A 22,902-nucleotide genomic window follows, 5' to 3' on the forward strand; every position below is an offset into this window, starting at 1 on the left:
AGGTCAGAGATAATCTCAGCCAGCTCTTTTGCGACTCGGGGCTGCGAGTTAGGCAGCCAAGCTGATTTGGAAACAGGTGTGATTTATAAGCGCCTCCCCTATCCTGCGCTAGGAGTGCGTGACGTCGGCCTTGGACGCTGCTGGCTCCTCGTGGCTGCCTGGGAAGGGGCCCGTGGCGTGGCTGGAGCTCTGTTGTTCCTCGAGCACCAGGCCCTACCTTGGCTCAGGTCCCTAGGATCCCTGCACTGATATCTCTTAAATCCTCTCCCCACCCCCATTTCTGTCTGTCACCCCCAGAGGTCATCAAGACCCTGATTGTGAAGGGGAAGGCGCCGGTGGATCCCGAGTGCTTGGCTAAACTGGGGAAGGTAACGCAAGACCTCCTGCCCCGGGGGTCTCCAGTCCCCACCCCCCTGAACCAGCCAATGCCTGCCCTGGGGTGGGATTGGGGCCAGCGCCCCCTAGAGGGGAAAAGCCCCATGCCCCGTTCCCTGTCCCCTGAACCAGCCAGTCCCTGACCTGGGGTGGGATCAGAGCCAGCCCCCCTAGAGAGGAAAAGCCCCACATCCCTGAGACAGCCAGTCCCCACTGCGGTGGGATTGGGGCCAATGCCCCTAGAGGGGACTTCCTCACACCCCATCCCTTCCCAGGGCCGGCTGCGGCTCAGGAAGTGCCCATTTCCCCCCAGGCCCACATTTACTGTGAAGGGGACGACGTCTACGACGTGATGCTCAACCAGGTGAGTGTGGTGCTGTGGCACTCCTGGCCGGGAGAGCCACCCGCTCAGGAGCTGGGGGAAGGGGGGCTGCTGCGGGCAGAGACCCCCCAGCCCTGTACCTGACGCCCAGCCCCCCGTCTGTCCATCCGTCCCGCAGACCAACCTCCAGTTCAAAAACAACAAGTTCTACGTCCTACAGCTGCTGGAGGACGATGGGCCGCAGAGCTACAGCGGCTGGGGGCGCTGGGGGCGCGGTGAGCAGGGTGGGGGCCATGGGGGGCTGGGTGAGTGTCGTGGGGCACTCCTGCATGGGGGAGGGAGCTGGATGTGTGTGGCCAGGGGCTGGGGTGTGGCAGGGGGCTGGGTGAATGGCAGGGGTTGGGGGGGCAGAGCAGTGTCCCCCATCACCACATCTGTCCTGTCCCTGCAGTGGGGCGGCCAGGCCAGCACGCGCTGGTGTCCTGCGCTGGGGACCTTGCCCAGGCCAAGGAGATCTTCACTAAGAAGTGAGTCCCCCCCTCCCCCCAAACCCCTTGGAGCCTGCCCCCTCCTCGCCTCCCTCTCCGGTCTCTCCCCAGGTTCCTAGACAAGACCAAAAACCACTGGGCCGAGCGGTGCAACTTCCAGAAAGTGCCTGGCAAGTACAACCTGCTGCACATGGACAGCCAGCCCCCCGTGAGTGTGACACCCCCCCCTTACAGCCCCCCCATACGACCTGCACAAGGACAGCTGGCCTCGTGACCCCCTACACATAGCCCCCTGCCCCATATTACCTGCACATGGATCCTGAAGCCCACGCAGGCCCCCCAGCTCGCGTGGAGAAGCAGTGGGCCCTGTGTCCCACCTCCATGGGAGCATTGCAGGGTGGCAGGATGGGGGTGCTCTGGGTACGGCTGGGAGACCCAGTAACAACCTCCCCCCCCCCCCCCCCCCCGCCCAGGCCGCAGAGTTGCGCGGGGGCCTCCCAGCCCAAACCAGCCTCACGACTGGACCCCCGAGTGCAGGCGCTGCTGGGGCTGATCTGCGACCTGCAGGCCGTGGAGGAGATTGTGCTGGAGATGAAGTATGACACCAAGAAGGCTCCTCTCGGTGAGCCCCCCATGGGCGTGTAGGGGAGAGATTGGGGGTGGCAGGGGCCGGCAGATCTGGGCTGTGGTTGAGAGGGTTCTGGGGTGCAGGGGATCTGGCGGGAGTCAGGGGGCTCCTGGGGGGTCCCAGGCGCTGGTGGTTCTGACCCGCTCCCCCCAGGGAAGCTGACGGTGGAGCAGATCCGTGCTGGGTTCCAGTCACTGCAGAAGGTGGAGGCGGTTCTGCGGGCCGGGGACACTGGACGGGCCCTGCTGGAAGCCTGCAACGAGTTCTACACCCGTGTGCCCCATGACTTTGGGTCAGTGCCCCCAAGTGCCCCCCCGCGCTCCTCCCCCCGAGTGTTGCTCCCAGCATGCTCCGCCGTGCCGAGTGTCCCCCGCCCGCTCCGAGCACCTCCTGCCTAGGGTTGCCAACTTTCTACTTGCACAAAACCAAACACCCTTGCCCCACCCCTCCTCTGAGGCCCTGCCCTTGCTCACTCCATCCCCCCTCCCTCTGTTGCTCACTCTCCCCACCCTCCCTCACTTTCACTGGGCTAAGGCAGGGGGTTGGGGTACAGGGCTCTGGGGCTGGGCTGGGTATGAGGGGTTTGGAGTGCAGGAGGGGACTCTGGACTGGGATCGAAGGGTTTGGAGGGTGAGAGCGGGATCAGGGCTGGGGCAGGGGGTTGGGGCGTGGGGGTGCAGGCTCCGGGTGATGCTCACTTCAAGCAGCTCCCGGAAGCAGTGGCATGTTCCCCCTCTGGCTCCTACGTGGAGGCACAGCCAGGCGGCTCTATGCACTGCCCTGTCTGCAGGCGTTGCCCCCGCAGCTCCCATTGGTCGGGAACCACAGTGCTTGGAGCGGGAGCAGCGTACAGAGCCCCCTGGCTGCCCCAATGCCTAGGAGCTGGACGGGGGACATGCCACTGCCTCCGGGAGCCGCGTGGAGCCTGCCTTAACTTCGCTGTGCCGCCAGCCGGACTTTAATGGCCCTTCCAGCAGTGGTAACTGGAGCTGCCAGGGTCCCTTTTCGACTGGGTGTTCCGGTCAACAACCGGACACCTGGCAACCCTGCCCCTCCAAGCACCCCCTATCCTGCCCTGCTCTGCGTCCTCGCTGGGGCTCTAGGTCCCCCCCACTCCCTCTAGGCCTGGCTCACTCTGCTTCTCTCCCCCCACACACACACCCAGGCTTCGGGCACCCCCATTGATCCGGACGTGGCAGGAGCTTCAGGAGAAGGTGCAGCTGCTGGAGGTGAGCGGGGGGAGGTGGGAAATCTGTCCCTCCATCTCTCTGTCTGTCCATCCCCCTCTGACTCCCCCCACCCCCCAGGTCCTGGGTGAGATCCAGATCGCCATCAAGCTGGCACGCTTGGAGCTGCATGGCCAGGAGCACCCGCTGGACCGAAGCTACCGCACGCTGGGCTGTGAGCTCCAACCCCTGGAGCGGGTCTCTGCCCACTTCCAGGTCGGGGGGCTGCGAGGGGCCAGCAGTGGGGAAGCTGGGGGGCAGGGTGGGTTGGGGAGTGGTGGGGAGCAGTGTAGGCTAGGGGGGCGGGCAAGGGGGACAGTGTGGGGCTGGGGAGGCCAGGTGAGGGGGCAGTGACCAGGGGCATGTGGCGGGGGGGAGCGGGGGCTGAAAAAGGCCAGGCGGGTGGGGAGGGGGGCAGGGCTGGGGTTGGCTCACGCCCCACAGCTCCCCCCAGGTGCTGGAGCGGTACCTGCTCTCCTCCCATGCGCCCACCCACCGTGACTACTCCATGGAGCTGCTGGAGGCTTTCACCCTGCGCCGGGCCGGCGAGCCCCCCTTCCGCGCCAGCCTGTCCAACCGGTGAGGGGCTGGGGGGAGTGATCTAGGGGCCTGGGGGGCATCCTGGGGGCAGGAGCAGCTGGGGGGGCCCAGGGATGGGAATAGGTGGGTTTGTCCTGCGCCTGGTGGGTTACATCTGCGCAACCAGACTGCCCCCCCTCCTCCCGGCTCTGTCAGCTCCCTCCCAGCATTGCCCCCCCCACACCCCTCCGAGCTAAGTGAACCCTTCTGCTTCAGTGCCAGGCACAGGGGAAACTGAGGCACACAGCGGCAGAGTAAAAGTGTTAGACAATTCACGCTTGGTCACAGAAGGAGAGTCCGGTGGGGTGGGGGTTGGATCCCAGCCAGTAAAGGGGCTGGGTACTGCGGGGAACGGGGGAGGCTGGGCATGGGGCTCACCCTCTCCCTTTTTCCCCCCAGGACGTTGCTGTGGCATGGCTCCCAGCTGGGCAACTGGGTGGGGATCCTGAGCCAGGGGCTGCGAGTGGCACCCCCTGAGGCCCCCGTCACCGGCTACATGGTGAGATCCCCCCCCCCTTGTCCGTAGCTGCCTGCCTTTTCCTCCTCGACCCTTTCCCAGCTCCCTCCCCCTCAGCCAGTCTAATCCCTCACCACCCCCCATCTCTCACCCCCAGTTTGGGAAGGGCATTTACTTCGCAGACATGTCGTCCAAGAGCGCCAATTACTGCTTCGCCTCACGCCAGCGCGACGTGGGCCTGCTGCTGCTGTGTGAGGTGAGTGCCACCCCAGAGCCAGCTGCATCACGGAGAGCGATCCTGGCCCAGAGCACCTGGCTTCATGTCTGGCTCTGGAAGGGGAGTCGGGTCCTGGGGTTAGAACAGGACGGGGCTGGGTTCTCTTCCCACTCTGGGCAGGACGCACAGGCAGCTGTGGACTTGGTGCCCCTCTCCTGTTGCAGGTGGCCCTGGGTGAGTGCCAGGAGCTGCTGGAGGCAAATGCCGAGGCCGGGAAGCTGCCGGCCGGGAAGCTGCCGCCCAGGAAGCACAGCACCAAGGGGCTGGGGAAGCTGGCACCCGCCCCCACCAATAGCATCATGCTGTGAGTATCGGAGAGGGGGCAGGGCTGGCAGCCCATGGTGCTTGCCCTGAGTGACGGAGGCCCGGGGGGGGACAGCATGAGGGGAAAGCTCTGCCCCCTGGCACGATGCCACAGTCCGTCCCCGCCCCTTCCCCCCCCCCCAGCCCCTTCGCAGCTGCTCAGTGGAGACTCGCTTGGCCCCAGGAGAGGCTGGTTTGCGGGACTCTCCTGGGACCCCCCCAGTTTTTCATGCCCTCAGGCAAGACACTTGGAGCCAGCGTGGACCTTCAGGGTAGGCAGAGCTGCCCCCCCTCTGCCCCCAGGGAAATCTGTACCTGCTCCAACCCCCCCCCCCCCCCCGGTACCGCCCAACAGGCCGGTCCTGCAGCCCCCCCACCGTGGTTTGGTTCCAGGCCCAGAGGAGAAATAGCCGTGTCGCGTTTGAACAGCCCGGCGCCAACCCAGCTGCCAGCTCAGGGCAGGGGGTGAAGGCCGGCAAGGGGAGAACCCGTCCTGTGGGTGCAGATCCTGCCCGCCCACTGCAGCGCGTCAAGCAGAGCCAGGTGCTCGGCCCCCAGGGTGCCCCTCCCCAGCCCGTCGCGGCTGCTGCTCAGTGCCAGCCGGCTGAGGGGGGGAGGGGGGGCTCCGGGGAAAGAGCAGCAAATCTATGCAGCCCAGGAGCCATGCGTGCCTGGCGCTGCCCCCCAGAATGAGAGAGAACCAGGCATCTGGGGGGTTGAGCTACCCTCGCCCTGACCTCCACCTCGTCTCCCCCCAGGGATGGGGCTGCAGTGCCACTGGGCCCAGCCGTGGAGACGGGCGTGACGAACCCCCACGGCTACACCCTCAACTACAACGAGTTCGTCGTCTACGACCCGGGCCAGGTGCGGATGCGCTACCTGCTCCAAGTGCTGAGTCAGGAGCCTGGCTGCCCCCTGCAGGGGGGTGTTTTCCCCCAATTAGGCTAGGGCATGGGGGCTTGAGATACAATGTCGCGACCCTCTTGCCCTCATCCAGCCCCATGGACAACCCAGAAGCAGTAACACAAGGGTGGGGGCCTGGGGTCTGATAGATCCCAAGGGACGGGGTAGGGGGGACGTGTCTCTGGCCTCTTAGCCCCCCCTCGCTCTGGGGGAGGGGCTGGGCCGGGACCTGCTGGGACAGGAAAGGCCTTGTTCTTTGCAGCTCAGCAGGTGGCTTTATTGTGTCATCTCCGCTCACATGGGTCAGGGTTCAGCCTTGTCCCCCCGCAGACAGGCCCACTCCAGGAAATAGACGTTGCCCAGGATGTCGCCCACGGCCAAGAGCAGCTGGGAGGCAGGAGACAGGAGCAGCGCAACGGAACTGCCCCAGCTGCAGAGAGAGAACCAGGGATCAAAGAGCCTGGGGCTGCGGGTGGGGAGTGAGGGGCACTGGAAGAGCTGGGGGAGCCCAGGGCTGGGCTGGCAGGGGGCTGTGGGTTGGAGTGAGGAGCATCGTTTCACGCCACCCACCAGTCTCCCCGTGGCGTGCTTCCAGATCTTGAGGTCTCCATCCAGCACTGCCGTCACCAGCACATCCCCGCAGCTGTGCAGCGCAGTGACCTTGGAACTGTGGATCTGAGGGGCACAGGCCGTGAAGGGGTTAACGTGTAGGAACAGGAGGCCCCTGCCCCAGCCCAAAGGGGTTGCGGGATCGGCTGACCTGAGGGTTCACCCCAGCCTCAGTGCTTCCAGGGAAGAGAACGAACCCTCCGACCCCCGGAAGCTGACCTGAGGCTGCGGCCAGCCCGCACCGAGCTCAGCAGGGGCCAAGCCCCTCACAAGGATGGGGATAACTCACTGTCATTCGTTGCGCTGGGTGTTAACCCTGAACCCTGCTGACCACGCCGATGACACGCAAGGAGGGAAACATCTGCTGGGCTGACAAGGGCCACACCCCACCCAGTGGAGCAGACTGGGCTGCTGCCAGCAGGGAAGGAGGGATGGGCCCTGCCGGGACAGGGTCCCCAACCGAGACAGGCCCAGCCAGGGAGTGCTCACCCGCTGCTCCAGGACTCGGCTGCATCATCCTCCTCACTCCACAGAGCCCGAGTCCAGAGCATCCCGTCAGAGCCGGTGAGGAGCAGGGATGAGTCTGCGAAGGGACAGAGCTGAACCTCCCGACTGCCCCTCACGCCCAACCCAAAGCCCCTGCTCGCCCTGCCCCCATACACTCCCGACCCGCAGCCCCCTACTAGCCCCCCTCATTCCCGACCCGCAGCTCTGTGCCAGGACTCACCTGGGCTGAGCCAGGGCCTGCTGAATCAGCTGGAATCGGTGTCCTCATCCCGCTCCCAGAGGCGGATCTTGGCCTCCCGGGATTTCTCCAGTTCCTCCGACTCCCCCACCCTCTACAGAGCAAACAACACTGGTGTGGGCACCCGGATTTCTGGGTTCTCTGCCGGCTCGGGGAGAGGAGAGGCCTAGTGGGGGGGGGGAAGGGGACTGGGCGCCCGGACTCCTGGGTTCTCTGCTGTGGGGCCTAGTGTGCTGGGGGGAGGAGGGTGGGGCTGGGCACCAGGACGCCTGGGTTCTCTGCCAGCTCTGGGAGGGAGTGGGGCCTGGCGCATTGGGGAGAGGGGGACAGGGCTCGGTGCCCAGATTCTGGGGTTCTCTGCCCAGTCACCAGTTCGTACAGGGTGGGTTCTTTCACCCCCTTCCACCGAAGAAGCCGCCCATCTGAGATCACAGCCACATCAAACAGGTACTCAGGGGGGTCTGGAACCCAGGTGTCCGGGCTGACTAAGCTACAGGGGCAGAGATGAGGGTCAAACCCAGGAACGTAGGGGGCTACCCCCCCCCAATCCCCCATTCACCAGAGGAGCTGCAGGCCCCCCCCCACCTCCCCCATTCACCAAGGGAAGTGCAGGGATCCCCCCTGAACCCCTCACTCACCGAAGGAGCCGCAGGCGCACACACACCCCACCTCCCGACTCACCAGAGGGGCAGCAGCACCTTCCCGTTCGCCAGCCCCAGGGAACCGGGGGCCCCGGGTGGCCCCATGCAGGTAACGGGAGCTGCCACCTCCTCCAGGGGCGCTCATGCTCCAGGCTCAGAGAGAGAGAGACGCGGTCAGTGTGGGGCCCAGGCCTGCTGCTGCAGAGACTGGTACGGGAAACGGGACCTCGGTGGCCCGGGTCAGTAGGGCATGGCCCTCCCCCGCTCCCCAGGGAGAGAGAGGGCCAGGAAGGGACCCAGGCATCCAGCTTGCCCTGCCCAGCTCACCTGAGGACCCCGGTATTGGGGTCACCATGCAGGCCCCACAGCCAGATGCTCCCGGCCGCCGGCGCCACCAGGAGGCGGCAAGGCCGAGAGCACAGAGACACTGCGCGAGCCGGCCTGTGTAGGAGGGGAGTGAGTGGGGGTTGGACTGAGGCACCCCGCCTTCCCCCAGCCGCCCTGACAACCTCCCTCCTGCTCCCCATCTCGCCCACTCCATCTGTCTTCCCCGCTCTCCTCCCCCGCCTCCCACCGCACCCCCCAGCCTCAGGGAGCAGCCCCATCTCTCCACTCCCCCCCCCCCCAACATACCTGCACTATGGCCAGGGACTTGGCCTCCCCCCACACAATCAGCTCCCCACACTCCCCGCCTGCCACCGCCAGCGTCCCGTCGGGAGACCAGGCAAGAGCAGAGATGGCCCCACGGTGCCAGCCGGGACCCTTGACACATCCTGCCAGGAGAGAGACAGGCTGGGAGCCAGGACTCCTGGGTTCTCTCCCCTGCTCTGGGAGGGGAGTGGGGTCTAGTGGTTAGAGCAGGGCTGGGAGCCAGAACTTCTCTACTGGCTTCAGGAGGGAAGGGGTATCTGGTGAAGCAGTCTCTTACCCATTTGCCAGGGTGCTGCCCACACGTGCACAGCACCATCTCCTGACACTGTCAGGACGTGGACAGCAGCCGGGCTCACGGCAGCACCACACACCGGGGCGCTGTGCCCCACCAATGCCCGCGGGCAGCCGAACTGCAGGCAGGAGAGAAAAGTTAGTGGGGGAGGGGCAGCCAGTGCCCTGGGGCAGGGTCCCCATGCGGGAGGGGGGAAACAGCCCCCAGGTCCCATCTCACCTCCAGGGGGCTCCAGAGCTGCACCCGCCCGTCGCATCCAGCCGTGGCCACCACGAAATCGCCATCTGCAAGAGAAGAGCGACATGGAGAGATGGGCACTGGGGGAGAGCAGGGGGCACTGGGGGTCAGACCCGCACCGGGGGTGGCAGCGCCTGCTCATCAGCTCCCACAAAACCAGCGCCCTGGTTCACCAGCCCGGGGTGCGCCGGGAAGCGGGTCAGCTCCACGCCCGGCATGTCCCATGCTGCCAGCATCCCATCGCAGACCACCGCCAGCACGCACCCAGCCTGCGCCGAGAGCGGGGGTGAGGGATGGTACCAGTGCCCAAGGTGCTCCCCCATGCCTGGCACCGTGCCCCCCCCCCTCAGGTCTGTACCATGGCCAGGACAGCACTGACGGGGCCGCAGTGGGGTAGGAACTCGCGGAGCTGGTTGCCGAGTCCCAGAGCCTCACGGTGCCATTGCTGGAGCAGGACAGCTGCGGCGGGAGAGGAAGGGGACAAGTCAGGGAGGAGCTACCCCCCCCCCCCACGCCTCCCTCCCAACTACCCCACCACTCACCAGCAGGGGCCCGACCCAAACGCAGTCGCTGAGCCAGTCGCGGTGGCAGAAGGGGAGCGAGCGCCCATCTCACAGCATGGCTGCCCCACACTGCCCCCTAGTGCCCATCTCACAGCATGGCTGCCCCACGCCTCCACACACTGCCCCCTAGTGCCCATCTCACAGTGCGGCCGGCCCACACCGCCCCCTAGTGCCCAACACACCGCACTGCCGCCCCACACCACCCGCTAGTGCCCATCTCACAGCACAGCCACCCCTCACCGCCCCCTAGTGCCCAACACACCGCACTGACGCCCCACACTACCCCCTAGTGCCCATCTCACAGCATGGCTGCTCCACACCACCTCCTAGTGCCCATCTCACAGCACAGCCGCCCCACACAGCCACCTAGTGCCCAACACACCGCACGGCTGCCCCACACCGCTCCCTAGTGCCCATCTCACAGCACAGCCACCCCACACTGCCCCCTAGTGCCCAACACACTGCACGGCTGCCCAACACTGCCCCCTAGTGCCCATCTCACAGCACACACACCCCTCACCTTGTCCCTGCCCCCCATGGCAAGGTGCCGGCCGCAGCAGGTGACAGCGAGGGATAGCTCAGTGGTTTGAGCACTGGCCTGCTAAACCCAGGGTTGTGAGTTCAATCCTTGAGGGGGCCACTTAGTGATCTGGGGCAAAATCAGTACTTGGTCCTGCTAGTGAAGGCAGGGGGCTGGACTCAATGACCTTTCAAGGTCCCTTCCAGTTCTAGGAGATGGGGTATCTCCATTAAAAAAAAAAAAAAAAAAGAGCCCTGTGGCCACCCTGCCTAGGTGCCAGACCTGCTGGCTACTTCCAGGGCACAGCATGGTGCCGGACAGGTAGGGACTAGTCTGTCTTAGCACTGTTGACCAGACTTTGGGGGGAGGGATAGCTCAGTGGTTTGAGCGTTGGCCTGCTAAACCCAGGGTTGTGAGTTCAATCCTTGAGGGGGCCATTTGGGGATTTAGTTGGGGATTGATCCTGCTTTGAGCAGGGGGTTGGACTAGATGATCTCCTGAGGTCCCTTCCAACCCTAATAATCTATGAATCTATGAAACAGCGGACGCGTGGCCCTGCAGGACGGCCAGGGGGGCTGGGGAAGGGTCCGGGAGGGCCCGTCTCAGTGTCTCGGCCAGCTACAGGCAGATGGTGAAATCCTCTGGGGGCAGGAGGAAGGCTCAGATTATGGGCTCCAAGACCCCGCCCCCGCCCACCCCATCCTGCCCCCACCCCATAGTCCTTGGGCACCCCTAGCCTCACCAATGACCCCCAAATCTCCCCCCCACAGATCTGGAAACACCCTGCCTCCAGCCCCTCCCCACATCCTGCAAGCGGCCCCCGCTCCCGCCATCCGTCCTCCCTGCCCCCAGCCTTACCTGAGGCAGACGCCAGCAGCTGGGACGAGGAGGCACTGCCCCCGCAGCTCCCACAGGGGGCAGGCCAAGCTGCTCGCCAGTGCCCAGCCACGCAGGGTCCCGTCCCTGCTGCCTCCAGCCAGCACAGCATCCCCGAGCCAAGCCAGGCTGGACACCGCCACACCCCCTACTGGGCAGCGCCACCCAGCCGAGCCTGCGGGGAGAGTGAAGAGTGAGGGGGGCCAACCCCACAGGGAACCCAGGAGTCCTGGCTCCCAGCACCGCCCACCCCCACCCATTAGATCTAATTTTCCCCCATAAGCTGGGACAGAACCCAGGTGTCTGGGCGCTTACCCCAGGGGGTGCCGTAGACCCAAACATCATCTGAATGGTGCCCCACAGCGAGTAGGGTGCCGGCGGGGTTGGGGGCCACGCAGAGGGCTGGAGAAAGCGGCCCTGAGCCCAGAGCACCCCGGGTACGGCCCAGGTTCCCTGGCCAGAAATGGACCTGGGCTACAAATCAGGGGTTAGTGCTGTGCTCCCCCCACCTCCACCAGTGCCCCTCACTCCCGACCCACAGCCCCTGCTAGCCCAGCCCCCGTCCCCGCCGGTGCCCCTCATTTCCGACCCACAGCCCCTTCTAGACAAGCCCTGCCCTCCAGACCTGCCAGTGCCTCTCACTCCTGACCCACAGCACCTTCGAGTCCTCACCCGCCGTGAGGAGGACCTGGTCCCCGGAGAGAAACTTGACCTCCGAGACGAAGCCCTGGTGTGCTGGGAACGACCTCTCGCCAGGACTAAAGATGCACTGTCCCGGACAGGCAGCCGGACGCCAGCATGGTGCCCGCAGGGGAGAAGGACACGGCGCGGACAGAAGTGTCATGGCCTGAGAGAACCTGCAGGGGGAGCCAGAGTCACAACCCAGCCTGCCCCATCGGTGCCCCTCACTCCCAATCCGCAGCCCCTGCCAGCCCAGCCCTTGGCCCCCAGCCCTGCCAGTGCCCCTCACTCCCAACCCATAGCCCCTCCTAGCACAGCCCTGCCCCTCCTGACCCATACCGAGCTCACACTCCGGTTCTGCAGGCCCAGGGTGGTCACAGCGCCGTCCCAGCCCCCGGTGGCCACCAGCTGCCCGTCGGGGTGGAAGGCAGCACAGTTCAAGGGGCAGGAGAGATCCAGTTCCCAGGTCAGGTGCCCCTGGGCAGAGTCCCACAGCTGGGAGAGACAGGAACAGCGGGTCAGAACAGGGGCCAGGCGCCCGACACCTGGATTCTCTCCTGGCTGGGGGAGGGGAGTGGGGGCTAGTGATTAAAGCGGGGGGGGGGGGGGCGGGAGGGGCAGTGACTACAGCCGGTACCTTCAGGTGCCCATCCAGGGAGATGCTGGCCAGCTGTCTGCGATCAGGGCTGACGCAGCAGCCTGTGACCTGGCCCTGGTGAGCATCAGTAGCCAGGAGCCTGGAAGGGAGAGAGAGTCATGTGGTGTCCCCACCGTTGCCCCCAAAACCAGCTCCCCCGCTGCCCCCCAGGCTGGACCACAGCCAGCACCCCCAGAGGGGCAGCCCCCCTGGCAGTACCTGCTGCCCTCATGCAGGCCCCAAGTCTCCAGTCCCCCAGCGGAGGTGCCCAGGCAGAGGGTCCCATCAGCCAGGAAAACGCAGGCCGAGATCCCAGCGCCACCGCTCAGTAGGGTCTTCAGCTCCTGGGGGAAGGGCGGGGGTGAGACTGCAGAGCCCCCTGCCGGTCCACCAGCTTCCCCTGCCCCCCAGCTTGTCCAGCCCCCAGCTTCCCCCAGCCTGTCCCCAGCTCCCCACCTCCCCATCCTGCCCCTGCCCCCAAACAAACCAGCCCCACAGTGTCCTCCCATGGCAAGAGATCCCCTGAATCTGCCCTGCCCTCTCCCCCGGTACCTAGCCATTCTGCATGTTCAGCAGGTGCAGGGTCCCATCGGTGCTGCCCACGGCAATCTGGCGCCCGCAGGGGGAGATGGCCACACAGGTGGGGGACGTGGGCAGGGCCAGGGAGACGCTGGAGGTGGGGGGGAGGAGATCAGGGGGGAACGAGGCCCAGGAGCGGACAGGAACCCAGTGCTGCCCACCCCCAGAGCTCGGAGACAGGCAGCACCCCCACCCAGGACACCGTGCCCCCCAGGAACCCCTCCCCTCCCCCAATGGAGCCCCCCAGTCCCACAGGGACCCAGCCCCTCCCCCCCCCAGGGTAGAGATACGCAGCCCCCCCGCCAGGCTCCCAGCCCTGCAGCCCCTCTCCCCCAGTCTGTGGGACCCACACACCCCATCCCCCCCAGTTCACAGGAGGATCCCCCCAACCCAGCACAGGCGCCCCAGGCCGGAGCCCAGCTGAGTGCAGCTGGGAGCAGGGCCGGAGCCCAGCTGAGTGGGAGCCCTAGAGGGCAGGCGCCCGGGGCCCATGGTGAGGCCTGGTGGTGAGGCCCAGGTGCTGGGCGGGAGGGGTGATGGGGAGGGCGTCATGGGGAGGAGCAGGTGGACACCTGGGAGGAGGGGCAGGCATACAGAGGCGGGAGGAAGGGCAGGGGACCTCCCACCCACGGCAGCCCCGTTACCTGTCAGGTAGGGTTATCATATCCAGCAAATAAAAAAAGAGGACCCTCCACGGGCCCTGGCCCCGCCCATTCCCCAGCCCCGCCCCAACTCCACCCCCTCCTCCCTCCCACTCCCAGCCACGAGGAAAGGGCTGCCCCAGCGCTACCGGCTTCACGGTTTGCCGGGCAGCCCCAAGACCCTACGCCCCCGGCCGGCGCTTCCCCAGTGCAGCTGGAGCCCGGGAGGGGAAGCGCCCAGCCGGGGGCGCAGGGTCTGGAGGCTGCCCGGCAAACCGTGAAACCGGTAGCGCTTGGGCTTCAGGCAGCCCCCTTGCCTCCGGACCCTGCGTCCCCAGCCGGGCACTTCCCCTCCCGGGCTCCGGCGGCGCAGGGTCCGGAGGCATGGGGGCTGCCCGAAGTCGGTAGCGCTCGGGCAGCTCGGCTCTTAAACAGAGCCGAAGAGTCAGGGGAGGAGCAGAGACTCCAGCCGCAGCAGCTCTGCTCCTCCCCGACTCTTCAGCTCTGTTCAAGAGTCAGGCTGCCCCAGCGCTACCGGCTTCAGGCAGCCCCCATGCCTCCGTACCCTGCACCGCCAGAGCCCGGGAGGGGAAGTGCCCGCTGGCGGCTGGGGTCCGGAGGCAAGGGGGCTGCCCGAAGCCGGTAGCGCTCGGGCAGCTCGGCTCTTAAACAGAGCCGAAGAGTCAGGGGAGGAGCAGAGCCGCCATTTTCCCGGACATGTTTGGCTTTTTGCAAATTCCCCCCAGACGGGGGTTTGAGTGCCAAAAGCCAGACATGTCCGGGAAAAAGAGGACATATGGTAACCCTATACAGTGTAGTTGCTGAGGAGGGGTTACGGTGTGTGTGTGTGTAGTTGCTGAGGGGGGATGGGTTGCGGTGTGTGTGTTTAGTTGCTGTCTGTGTTGTGTGTGTGTAGTTCCTGTCTGGTGTGTGTGTGTGTAGTTCCTGTCTGGTGTGTGTGTGTGTGGTTGCTGGGGTGGGGTTACAGTGTGTGTGTGTGTAGTTGCTGCGGGGGGGGTTGTGCTCTGTGTGTAGTTGCTATATCTGTGTGTCTGCATTTGCTGTGGGGCGTGTAGGCTTGACGCACATCCTCACCCTGTCCTTCTCCCCCTTCCAGTCCCAGAGTTCCTGCCCCGCAGCCTCTCCCCACCCCCCAGCCCTGTCCCTTACCTGCTGGGGCCCGCTGAGGGGTGGGCTGTGGGACGACCCTTCCCGAGGTTTGGAGACGGGGTAGCCGCAGGGGAGCATTGGCCCCAATCCCAGGGGTTAATTATAGCCGGGTCTGGGCAGGCCGGGCTCCCTGCCAGCCCTCCGCGTGTCCTGGGCCACATACTGCCCTCCGCTTGGACTGCAGCCCTGCGGCCAGGAGCTTCTGGCCAGGAGCCCTAAGCCTGGAGGCCCCTGGCTGTGGGGAGTGGGTGGGATTTCTGGGGGCAGGGAGGGATGTCCTAGCCTTTTTATTGCCCCCCTCCCCAGGTGGGGATTCGCCAGTGGGGAAGGACAGAAGTTCGCAGACACTGGTGTCTAGGAGTCCAAAGCACAGGGGCTTCAGGGGGTAGATGGGGAGTGGGGTCTAGTGGTTAGAGCAGGAGGACTGGGAGCCAGGACTCCTGGGTTTTGTCTCTGGGAGGGGAGTGTGGCCTAGTGGTTAAAGCGAGGGGGCTGGGAGCCAGGATTCCTGGGTTCTGTCTCTGGAGGGGAATGGGGCCTAGTGATTAGAGCCGGAGACTGGGAGCCAGGATTCCTGGGTTTTGTCTCTGGGAGGGGAGTGGGGTCTAGTGGTTAGACCCCCATTGGAGCATGATCCCCCCCACCCCCATGGGGGCTGGGCAGCGCCAGGGGATAAAGGCGCTTTTCCCAGCTGGGGGCGGAAAAGTTTGTTCAAATTACTTTTTCCATCAGAGTGTAAAGAGCCGGAATAGAACAAAGGGGGGCGGGGAGGGGAGGAGTGGTGGGGGAGGGGGAGTTCAGAATGATAGACAGGTTGGAGGGGTGGATGTGGAAGGACAGTTGTGTGGGGGGTGCGAGGTGAAATGGAGTGGGAGAGGGGGTACTGGATGGCTGGATGGGGTGTATGGGATGGGGAGATGGGATGTTTGGGTGGGGGGTGGGGAATGGGGTGGGTGGATGGGATGGCTGGATGGGGGATGGGTTGTATGGGTTGGAGGGTACAGGATGGGTGGGGGATGAGCTGGCTGGGTGGGGTGATGGGATTTGTGGGTAGGGTGCTCCTAAATTCTTGCCCCACCTGCTGTCTCTGCTGGGGTTCCCCACCCTCCTGCGATCCCCTGGGGCTAGTTTCCAGCTGAGTGCCTAGAGGCATTTTGGGGAGGGGGTAAGAATATTTGCAGGACACAAACCTACCTCATTGTCAAAGGTGCCTGTGGGGCTTGCGCCATGGGTCTGTACAGGCCTGGCACTCTGCTTGGCCTGCCCGCAGAGCAGTGTGTACGGAGGAGAATCCCCCTCGGCAGTATGGGGCAAGGACAAGCACACACCCCAAGCAGGGCCCGTCCCCTCCATCAGGGGGCGCACGGACACACAAGCCCTGCTCGGGGTGAATTTGTGCTGCCCCACACACCACCCCCTACCCATCCCCCCACGGCTCCTATCCCCCACACAGCTCCCTCCCGGTGGCAATTCCCCTGGGCCTCCAGCCCAACCCTAACTGCCCCCGACCATGCACGGGGGGGGGTGTCCTCTGGCCCCCTGCCCTGTCCCGTGCCCCTGCCCCAAGCAGAGCTGGGCGGAGTGGGCCCCAGTGGAAAGAACGCGGGACTGATAAGCAGAGCGAACAGAGGGGCCGGGGCTGATGGAAAGTCTCCGTGTTTGAAGAGGGTGTGTGGGGGGGATTAGGGGCATGGCGGTGGGGCCGGCCGGGGGCTGCCTGGGCCGGTTCTGGAGGGCCCGGCCTGGCCTCTCAGCCTGGGCCCTTTATAAGGCAAGGAGGGGCTGGGGAGAGTGGCACAGGATTGAACTCAGGGCCACCGGAAAGGTAGCAGGTACTGGGGGGCGGGAGGGCGGGATTTTCTGTCCATTTGCATCTTCTGCCACCCTGAGGAAAGGGAACCCAGGAGTTCTGGCTCCCAGCCCCCCAGGCCTGGGAGGGGAGTGGGGTCTAGTGGTTAGAACGAGGTGGTGATGTGGGACTGGGAGGCAAGACTCCTGGGTTCTCTCCTAGCTCTGGGAGGGGAGTGGGGTCTAGTGCTTAGAGCAGGGGGAGGGGCTGGGAGCCAGGACTCCTGGGTTCTATCCCCAGTTTCACAATCTCTAAAATGGAAAGAACTGAGAGAGAGAGAGCGCATGTGTGTGTGTGTGTGTGTGTCCCTGCTGCCTCCTGCTGGCAGGGACAGGCCCTGCTCAGTGAGTGGGGTGGGGTGAGTTTAACCCTTTCCTGCCCAGAGTACTGGATTCCCCCCTCACCACCAGGTGGACCTGGCACCCCCATGGACTCCCTGGCCTACAAGACGGTTCTGGCCTTGGGCCGGTTCAAGGTGCGGAAGCTCCAGACGGGCCCTGCCCTGGACAAAGGCAAGGAGGGGGCAAGCCCCCTGCCGTGCCCCCCGTCCCCATCCATGGAGGGCTCTGGCCAGGCAGATGAGGGGGGGCTCCCTCTCGGCTCCCCCAGACTACGTGACCACAATGGACATCAGTCCCTGCTACGAGTTCTACGCCCAGTCGCCCCCCCTGGGCGGGCCCGCAAGAGTCGCCCCTCGCTGGAGGTGCTGCGCAACGTGGTGAGCACTGGGGGCACTGTGTGGAGTGGGGAGAGGGGAGACAGGAGGCCCAGCTGGGGGTGCTGTGCTGCAGGGAGTGGGGGTGGGGCTCGGCAGGGGGCGCCATGCTGCAGGGAGCTCAGAAGGGAGCGCTGTGCTGCAGGGGGCTCGGCAGGGGGCGCTGTGCTGCAGGGAGCGGGGGCTTGGCAGGGGGCGCTGTGCTGCAAAGAGCAGGGAGCTCGGCAGGGGGCGCTGTGCTGTATGGAGTGGGGGCTCAGCAGGGGGCGCTGTGCTGCAGGGAGCATTGTGCTGCAGGGAGCGGGGGGCTCGACATGGGGCTCTGTGCGGCAGGGAGCTCTGGGCTGCAGGGAGTGGGGGCTCAGCATGGGTCATTGTGCTGCAGGGTGTGGGGGGCTCCTGGCTGCAGGGAGCAGGGGGTGCCGTGCTGCAGGGTGCGGGGGCTCAGCAGGGGGTGCCGTGTTGCTGGGAGGAGGGGGGCCGGCAGGGGGGGCCGGGAACAGGAGCACGGCTTGGAAGGGGGCGCCGTGCACACCAGACCTGCCTGACACTTTGATTCAGGGTTCAGTTTTCTAAAGTCAACCCTAATTTCAGCTGCCTGTGATTTTTTGACTCAACTTTAGATAACATGGACATGGCCGTAAAACAAGCTGAGTACCCCATCATGGAAGATAAAAAGTCAATGAGAGCTGAGTGTGCTTTTCCTCCCTTAAAAATATAACAAGACTTAGGTTCTCAAAGCTGCCCCAGGGATCTTGGTACCTCATGGGGGCAAAAATAGGAGCTCTGTCTATCTTTCCCACTTTGTTCCCACTCAAATTTACAGGCTGCAATTTTCAAAGCGAACCAAGGGAGTTGGACCCACACAATTCCTGTTGAATAGAATGGGAGAATTGCCTAGCACTTTAGGGACCCACTCTTGACTGGCTCTTAGGCACTTCTGAAATAAACATGTTAACTACAAATATGGGAGGCTTTGAAAATCCTGGCCAAGGTGACTACAACTGTTCATCCTAAAATTAAGGCCCCCCACAAAAAAAAAATAAATTAAATGATCAGAATGTATTTTTGAAAAGTTTGTGCTTATTGGGCTAGATCAGGGGTAATCAATTATTCTTTGTCAAGGTCCAAGTTTCTTGACAAAAGTATAGTCAAGGTCCAGAGTCCAGAGAAAAGAATACAAAAATAATAACAATAATAAGAATTATAATAACTAAACACCCCAAAAGTTTCTGTCCGTGGTCAGTGCAGCCCCAGAGTTCAAAAGTTTATCGGCAGAGTCTTACCCCCGCTTCCCCCAGCCTGGGGGGGGGAAGAGAAAGGGGAACACGGGGTATCAAGGGGAACCTTACATGGTCCAAGGCCAGCTGCCCTGCCTCTTCATGGGGTTCTGCTGCAGCCTTCACCGTGAGCCGCTCCTCCAGCTGTCATAGAATCATAGAATATCAGAGTTGGAAGGGACCTCAAGAGGTCATCTAGTCCAACCCCCTGCTCAAAGCAGGACCAATTCCCAGCTAAATCATCCCAGCCAGGGCTTTGTCAAGCCGGGCCTTAAAAACCTCCAAGGAAGGAGACTCCACCACCTCCCTAGGTAACGCATTCCAGTGTTTCACCACCCTCCTAGTGAAATAGTTTTTCCTGATATCCAACCTGGACCTCCCCCACTGCAACTTGAGACCATTGCTCCTTGTTCTGTCATCTGCCACCACTGAGAACAGCCGAGCTCCATCCTCTTTGGAACCCCCCTTCAGGTAGTTGAAGGCTGCTATCAAATCCCCCCTCATTCTTCTCTTCTGGAGACTAAACAATCCCAGTTCCCCCAGCCTCTCCTCATAAGTCATGTGCTCCAGACCCCTAATCATTTTTGTTGCCCTCCGCTGGACTCTTTCCAATTTTTCCACATCCTTCTTGTAGTGTGGGGCCCAAAACTGGACACAGTATTCCAGATGAGGCCTCACCAATGTCGAATAAAGGGGAACGATCACGTTCCTCGATCTGCTGGCAATGCCCCTACTTATACAGCCTAAAATGCCGTTAGCCTTCTTGGCAACAAGAGCACACTGTTGACTCATATCCAGCTTCTCGTCCACTGTGACCCCTAGGTCCTTTTCTGCAGAACTGCTACCTAGCCATTCGGTCCCTAGTCTGTAGCAGTGCATGGGATTCTTCCATCCTAAGTCCAGGACTCTGCACTTGTCCTTGTTGAACCTCATCAGGTTTTTTTCGGCCCAATCCTCTAATTTGTCTAGGTCCCTCTGTATCCGATCCCTACCCTCTACTGTATCTACCACGCCTCCTAGTTTAGTGTCATCTGCAAACTTGCTGAGAGTGCAGTCCACACCATCCTCCAGATCATTAATAAAGATATTAAACAAAACCGGCCCCAGGACCGACCCTTGGGGCACTCCGCTTGAAACCGGCTGCCAACTAGACATGGAGCCATTGATCACTACCCGTTGAGCCCGACGATCTAGCCAGCTTTCTATCCACCTTACAGTCCATTCATCCAGCCCATACTTCTTTAACTTGGCGGCAAGAATACTGTGGGAGACCGTATCAAAAGCTTTGCTAAAGTCAAGGAATAACACATCCACTGCTTTCCCCTCATCCACAGAGCCAGTTATCTCATCATAGAAGGCAATTAGGTTAGTCAGGCACGACTTCCCCTTCGTGAATCCATGCTGACTGTTCCTGATCACTTTCCTCTCCTCTAAATGTTTCATAATTGATTCCTTGAGGACCTGCTCTATGATTTTTCCAGGGACTGAGGTGAGGCTGACTGTCCCGCAAAGTGCTCCACTCGCCATCCCGTGGGCCGCACCAACCGTCCCACAAACTGCTCTGCCAGCCACTTAGCAATAAATCTTCAGGCTCCCCCACTAGTTAACACACCACTCAGTGATCTCAGCTCACAATAGGGGGAGCCCCAGTGCTGGTGCACCATTGGCTCAAAGTGAATTCAGTATAGCAGCCTGTAACTAGACTCTTAATAGAATCAAAATTAACTCTGCTATTTAACAGTGGAGAGAGGAAGTGGTGCAACTGGTATTCATGGCCCTGAAAAGGGGCCCATACCATCATGTACAAATACCTGTCCCCCAGACTGGCTGGCGCTGGGGGGTGAGGAGTGGGATAAGGGGTCTTTCCCCTCTAGGGGGCGCTGGGTCCCATCTGGCCCCAGGGCAGGGACTGCCTGGCTCAGAGGGGTGGGGAATGGGACATGGGGCCTGTCCCGTCTAGGGGGCCCTGGTTCCCATCTGGGCCCAGGGCAGGACTGGGTGGCCCAGGGGGCAGGGATGGGGGGGCACCCAGCCTTTCAGGTTCTTCCCATCCCACCTTGGCCAGAGCTTCAGTCCCAGGTCCCCAATCCCCTGCAGCTCTGTCAGGGGACACCCCCCAATGGCCACGGACATCTGGCCTTCCTGCCCCATGGACAGCCCTCCAAGGACCTCCTTCTTCCCTGCAGGCAGGGCCAGGGAAGCTCCCCGTCACTGAGCCCAACCCACAGCTGGGGCTAGGAGAGATTCCCCCCTCCCCCTGACTGGGCTTTGGGACCCACAGGGGGTGTCTCTCAGCCCCAGCCCCAGAGCCCCCCAGCCCCTCACACTCACATGGAGGATGCAGTAGCCCGGGGCCGTCTGCTTGAACCCCTTGGCCACCTCCTGGTACTCCTCTGAGCCCTCCGCCAGCTCCACCAGCCTCACCAGGCTCTCACCCATGGGCTCCCAGTGTGGGGCAAGGCACCTGTCTGCAACGAGAGATGGGGTCAGTCAGTGGGGAGCCGCCCCAGGCCCAGTCCCTGCCCTAGGGCCGGATGGGAGCTGGCGCCCCCGTGAGAGGAAAGGCCCCGTGCCCCATTCCCTGACCCAGTCCCAGTCCCCCGAGGTCGGATGGGAGCTGGCACCCCCTGGAGAGGAAAGGTGCCATTGCCCATTCCCTGCCCCCAAGGCAGCCAGTCCCACACTGGTGCCCTCATGTCCAGCAGTGGGGCAGCGGTGGGGGGGGGTCTTTGGAAGGGGGTCAGTTCCTCTCACCCCACAGGCAGATCTCCCGGCGGAAGCGGATGGGGGCCCCAGTGCCCGGCGCAACACCCACTGCCTTGAGAAGGTCGATCTCCGCCCGCTGCCCATCCCACTCGATCTCTGCCCGGCGCTCCCCGCTGGCGTACGCCGTCTCCAGCCACTGGTTGGTGGCCACATTGAAGGGATGCCAGCCGGTCGGGGCCAGGTGCTGCCACTTGACCAGCCCATACAGCACCTCGGCCTCCACCCGCTGGTGCTGGGCAGCGTGGATCCTGGTGTGGACAGCAGCCATGGCCTTGGCCACATCCTCCCAGGCACCCCGCACCCGCAGCACATTGCCCAGTAGGCGCCGGAGGCTGACAGGGAAATGGTACAGCAAGGCCTGGCCGAACTCCCGCAGGGCCTGGGTGCCAATGGCCACCAGCTCCGCATTGCAGATGCTTTCGTCATGGAAGTGGGCCACGAAGCCAGCCATGGCTGCCTTCACTCAGCCCACGTCAGGCTCTCGGCCCACCACGCGGAGCTCCAGCCCCTTGGGGGCCCCTGGGAATGCAGAGAGGGGTCCTGAATAGGTGAGTCAGCACCAGTGGGGCTCGGTTAGCAGGGGCAGTGGGTCAGAAGCGAGGGGTACTGGCAGAGCTGGAGGGGGCCCAGGGCTAGGGTAGCAGGGGGCTATGGACTGGGAGTGCTGACCAGCCCTCCAGATCCTTGCATTGCTCTTACCTGCCTGCACCTTTGGGGGCTTCCTTGGGGCATTGGGAGCCTCCAGAGCTGCACCCTGCAGAGGAGGACAGAGCTGGGTGAAGAGGGCACAGGGGGCACTGCCACCTCCATGCAGCCCATGGCCGTGCTGCTCCCCCGAATCCCCGTGCCCGGCCTCAGGTGCCCTGTCCTGCCCAGGGGACACAGACACCTGGCCGGGGGGATGGGCCACTCACCAGGTTCGCAGACCCAGAAACTGAGGCACAAATTGGGGGAGGGAGGCAGGAAGTCAGGGGCAAAGCAGAGAATAGAACCCAGGAACCCCCAAACACCGCCCCAGCTCCCGCTCTAACCACTAGACCCCACTCCCCTCCCAGAGCCAGCAGAAAACCCAGGAGTCCTAGCTCCCAGCCCCCCTGCTCCACCCACTGGATCCCACTGCCCTCTCAGACCTGAGACAGACCCCAGGAGTCCTGTCCTCTCAGCCCAGACCGCCCCTCCCCAGTTCTCGTAGTGCCAGCTCCCATGTCTCTGACTCTGACAAACCCAGCGACCCTGGGCGACCTGCCCACCCTCAGGCTGCCACCCACAGCTCTCACCTGCCCACAGGTGCTGGAGGGGCCATTTGTAGGGGGGTCTCCTCGCAGGCTCACCACGCAGCAGAGCTGCTGAGCCAGGTCCTGCAGGAGGGTCGCCCCCTCCCCACAGAGGTACTCGCCCAAGGCTCGGCCCCTGATGGGCACCGTGCCCAACACCAGGGAGTCCAGGTCAGCCTTGATGGCCCTTCTGGCCAGCCGCAGGTGACGCAGGAGGCCCCGCAGCCCCAGGGACAGCACCCGAGTGTTGGGGTGCAGCTGAACGGTGACCCGGAGGTGCTCCCAGTTCATCAAGTGCAGCAGCTTTGCCCCAGCTTCTGCCAGCTCTGGCCGGGGAACGTCCAGCCGCTCCTCGGCTGGTGAGTTATTCTGCAGATACTCCCGGACAGCTGCCTCCGCCTGGGCCACATAGGGCTGGAAGCCCACCACCACCAGCTGCTCCCGGCTCGCGGCACAATGCAGGGCCACGTCCCACTGGGCGCCCAGCCCAGCCAGCAGCTCGCCCCACTCCTGACCCTGTGTGGCCCAGTGCACGCCCTCCTCGATTGGCACCGTCTGGCAGCCCACCAGGCCGCCCAGCAGCTCCGCCGCATGCTGCAGCTTCTCCTGCTCCAGCCC

General features: G+C 63.8%; 4 protein-coding genes and 1 long non-coding RNA gene across 9 annotated transcripts in view; 1 reads left to right on the plus strand and 4 right to left on the minus strand.

The window, feature by feature from the left end:
* The window catches only part of LOC135975267 (poly [ADP-ribose] polymerase 2-like), a 42,020-nt gene that overhangs the window by 5,328 nt on the left and 13,790 nt on the right, over positions 1-22,902 (plus strand). Inside the window, exons 6-19 of the mRNA XM_065565560.1 lie at positions 298-368; positions 689-739; positions 876-972; positions 1,149-1,224; positions 1,297-1,393; positions 1,520-1,533; positions 1,668-1,807; positions 1,967-2,105; positions 2,979-3,042; positions 3,121-3,255; positions 3,494-3,618; positions 4,018-4,117; positions 4,233-4,331; positions 4,517-4,656. Coding sequence (XP_065421632.1) covers positions 298-368; positions 689-739; positions 876-972; positions 1,149-1,224; positions 1,297-1,393; positions 1,520-1,533; positions 1,668-1,807; positions 1,967-2,105; positions 2,979-3,042; positions 3,121-3,255; positions 3,494-3,618; positions 4,018-4,117; positions 4,233-4,331; positions 4,517-4,656 — 1,348 coding nt within the window. The remainder of the gene's footprint in view (positions 1-297; positions 369-688; positions 740-875; positions 973-1,148; positions 1,225-1,296; positions 1,394-1,519; positions 1,534-1,667; positions 1,808-1,966; positions 2,106-2,978; positions 3,043-3,120; positions 3,256-3,493; positions 3,619-4,017; positions 4,118-4,232; positions 4,332-4,516; positions 4,657-22,902) is intronic.
* TEP1 (telomerase associated protein 1) overlaps positions 5,566-22,902 on the minus strand; it is a 52,531-nt gene continuing 35,194 nt past the window's right edge. For 2 of the 5 annotated variants that reach the window (XM_065565534.1, XM_065565540.1), the window contains one exon: positions 5,566-6,233. In XM_065565534.1, coding sequence (XP_065421606.1) covers positions 5,862-6,233 — 372 coding nt within the window. In that variant the 3' untranslated portion in view covers positions 5,566-5,861. The remainder of the gene's footprint in view (positions 6,234-22,902) is intronic. The other 3 variants (XM_065565535.1, XM_065565539.1, XM_065565537.1) reach the window with 2 other exon arrangements.
* On the minus strand, positions 6,240-7,415 carry LOC135975269 (uncharacterized). Its single transcript, XR_010592197.1, has 3 exons — positions 7,282-7,415; positions 6,895-7,006; positions 6,240-6,750 (listed from the first exon to the last, which is right to left on the minus strand). It is a non-coding gene; the product is annotated as an uncharacterized LOC135975269 (long non-coding RNA).
* LOC112061539 (telomerase protein component 1-like) lies at positions 7,902-11,172 on the minus strand. Its single transcript, XM_065566494.1, has 6 exons — positions 11,008-11,172; positions 10,675-10,867; positions 8,716-8,780; positions 8,482-8,614; positions 8,187-8,326; positions 7,902-7,994 (listed from the first exon to the last, which is right to left on the minus strand). Exons 2-6 carry the CDS (start codon positions 10,802-10,804, stop codon positions 7,902-7,904), a joined length of 561 nt encoding a protein of 186 aa, XP_065422566.1. The 5' UTR covers positions 10,805-10,867; positions 11,008-11,172.
* LOC135975450 (telomerase protein component 1-like) lies at positions 11,257-12,474 on the minus strand. Its single transcript, XM_065566496.1, has 4 exons — positions 12,230-12,474; positions 12,011-12,110; positions 11,713-11,868; positions 11,257-11,549 (listed from the first exon to the last, which is right to left on the minus strand). Exons 1-4 carry the CDS (start codon positions 12,472-12,474, stop codon positions 11,451-11,453), a joined length of 600 nt encoding a protein of 199 aa, XP_065422568.1. The 3' UTR covers positions 11,257-11,450.

Source organism: Chrysemys picta, chromosome 13, assembly GCF_011386835.1.
Source record: "Chrysemys picta bellii isolate R12L10 chromosome 13, ASM1138683v2, whole genome shotgun sequence".
Classification (NCBI taxonomy): Eukaryota; Metazoa; Chordata; order Testudines; family Emydidae; genus Chrysemys; species Chrysemys picta.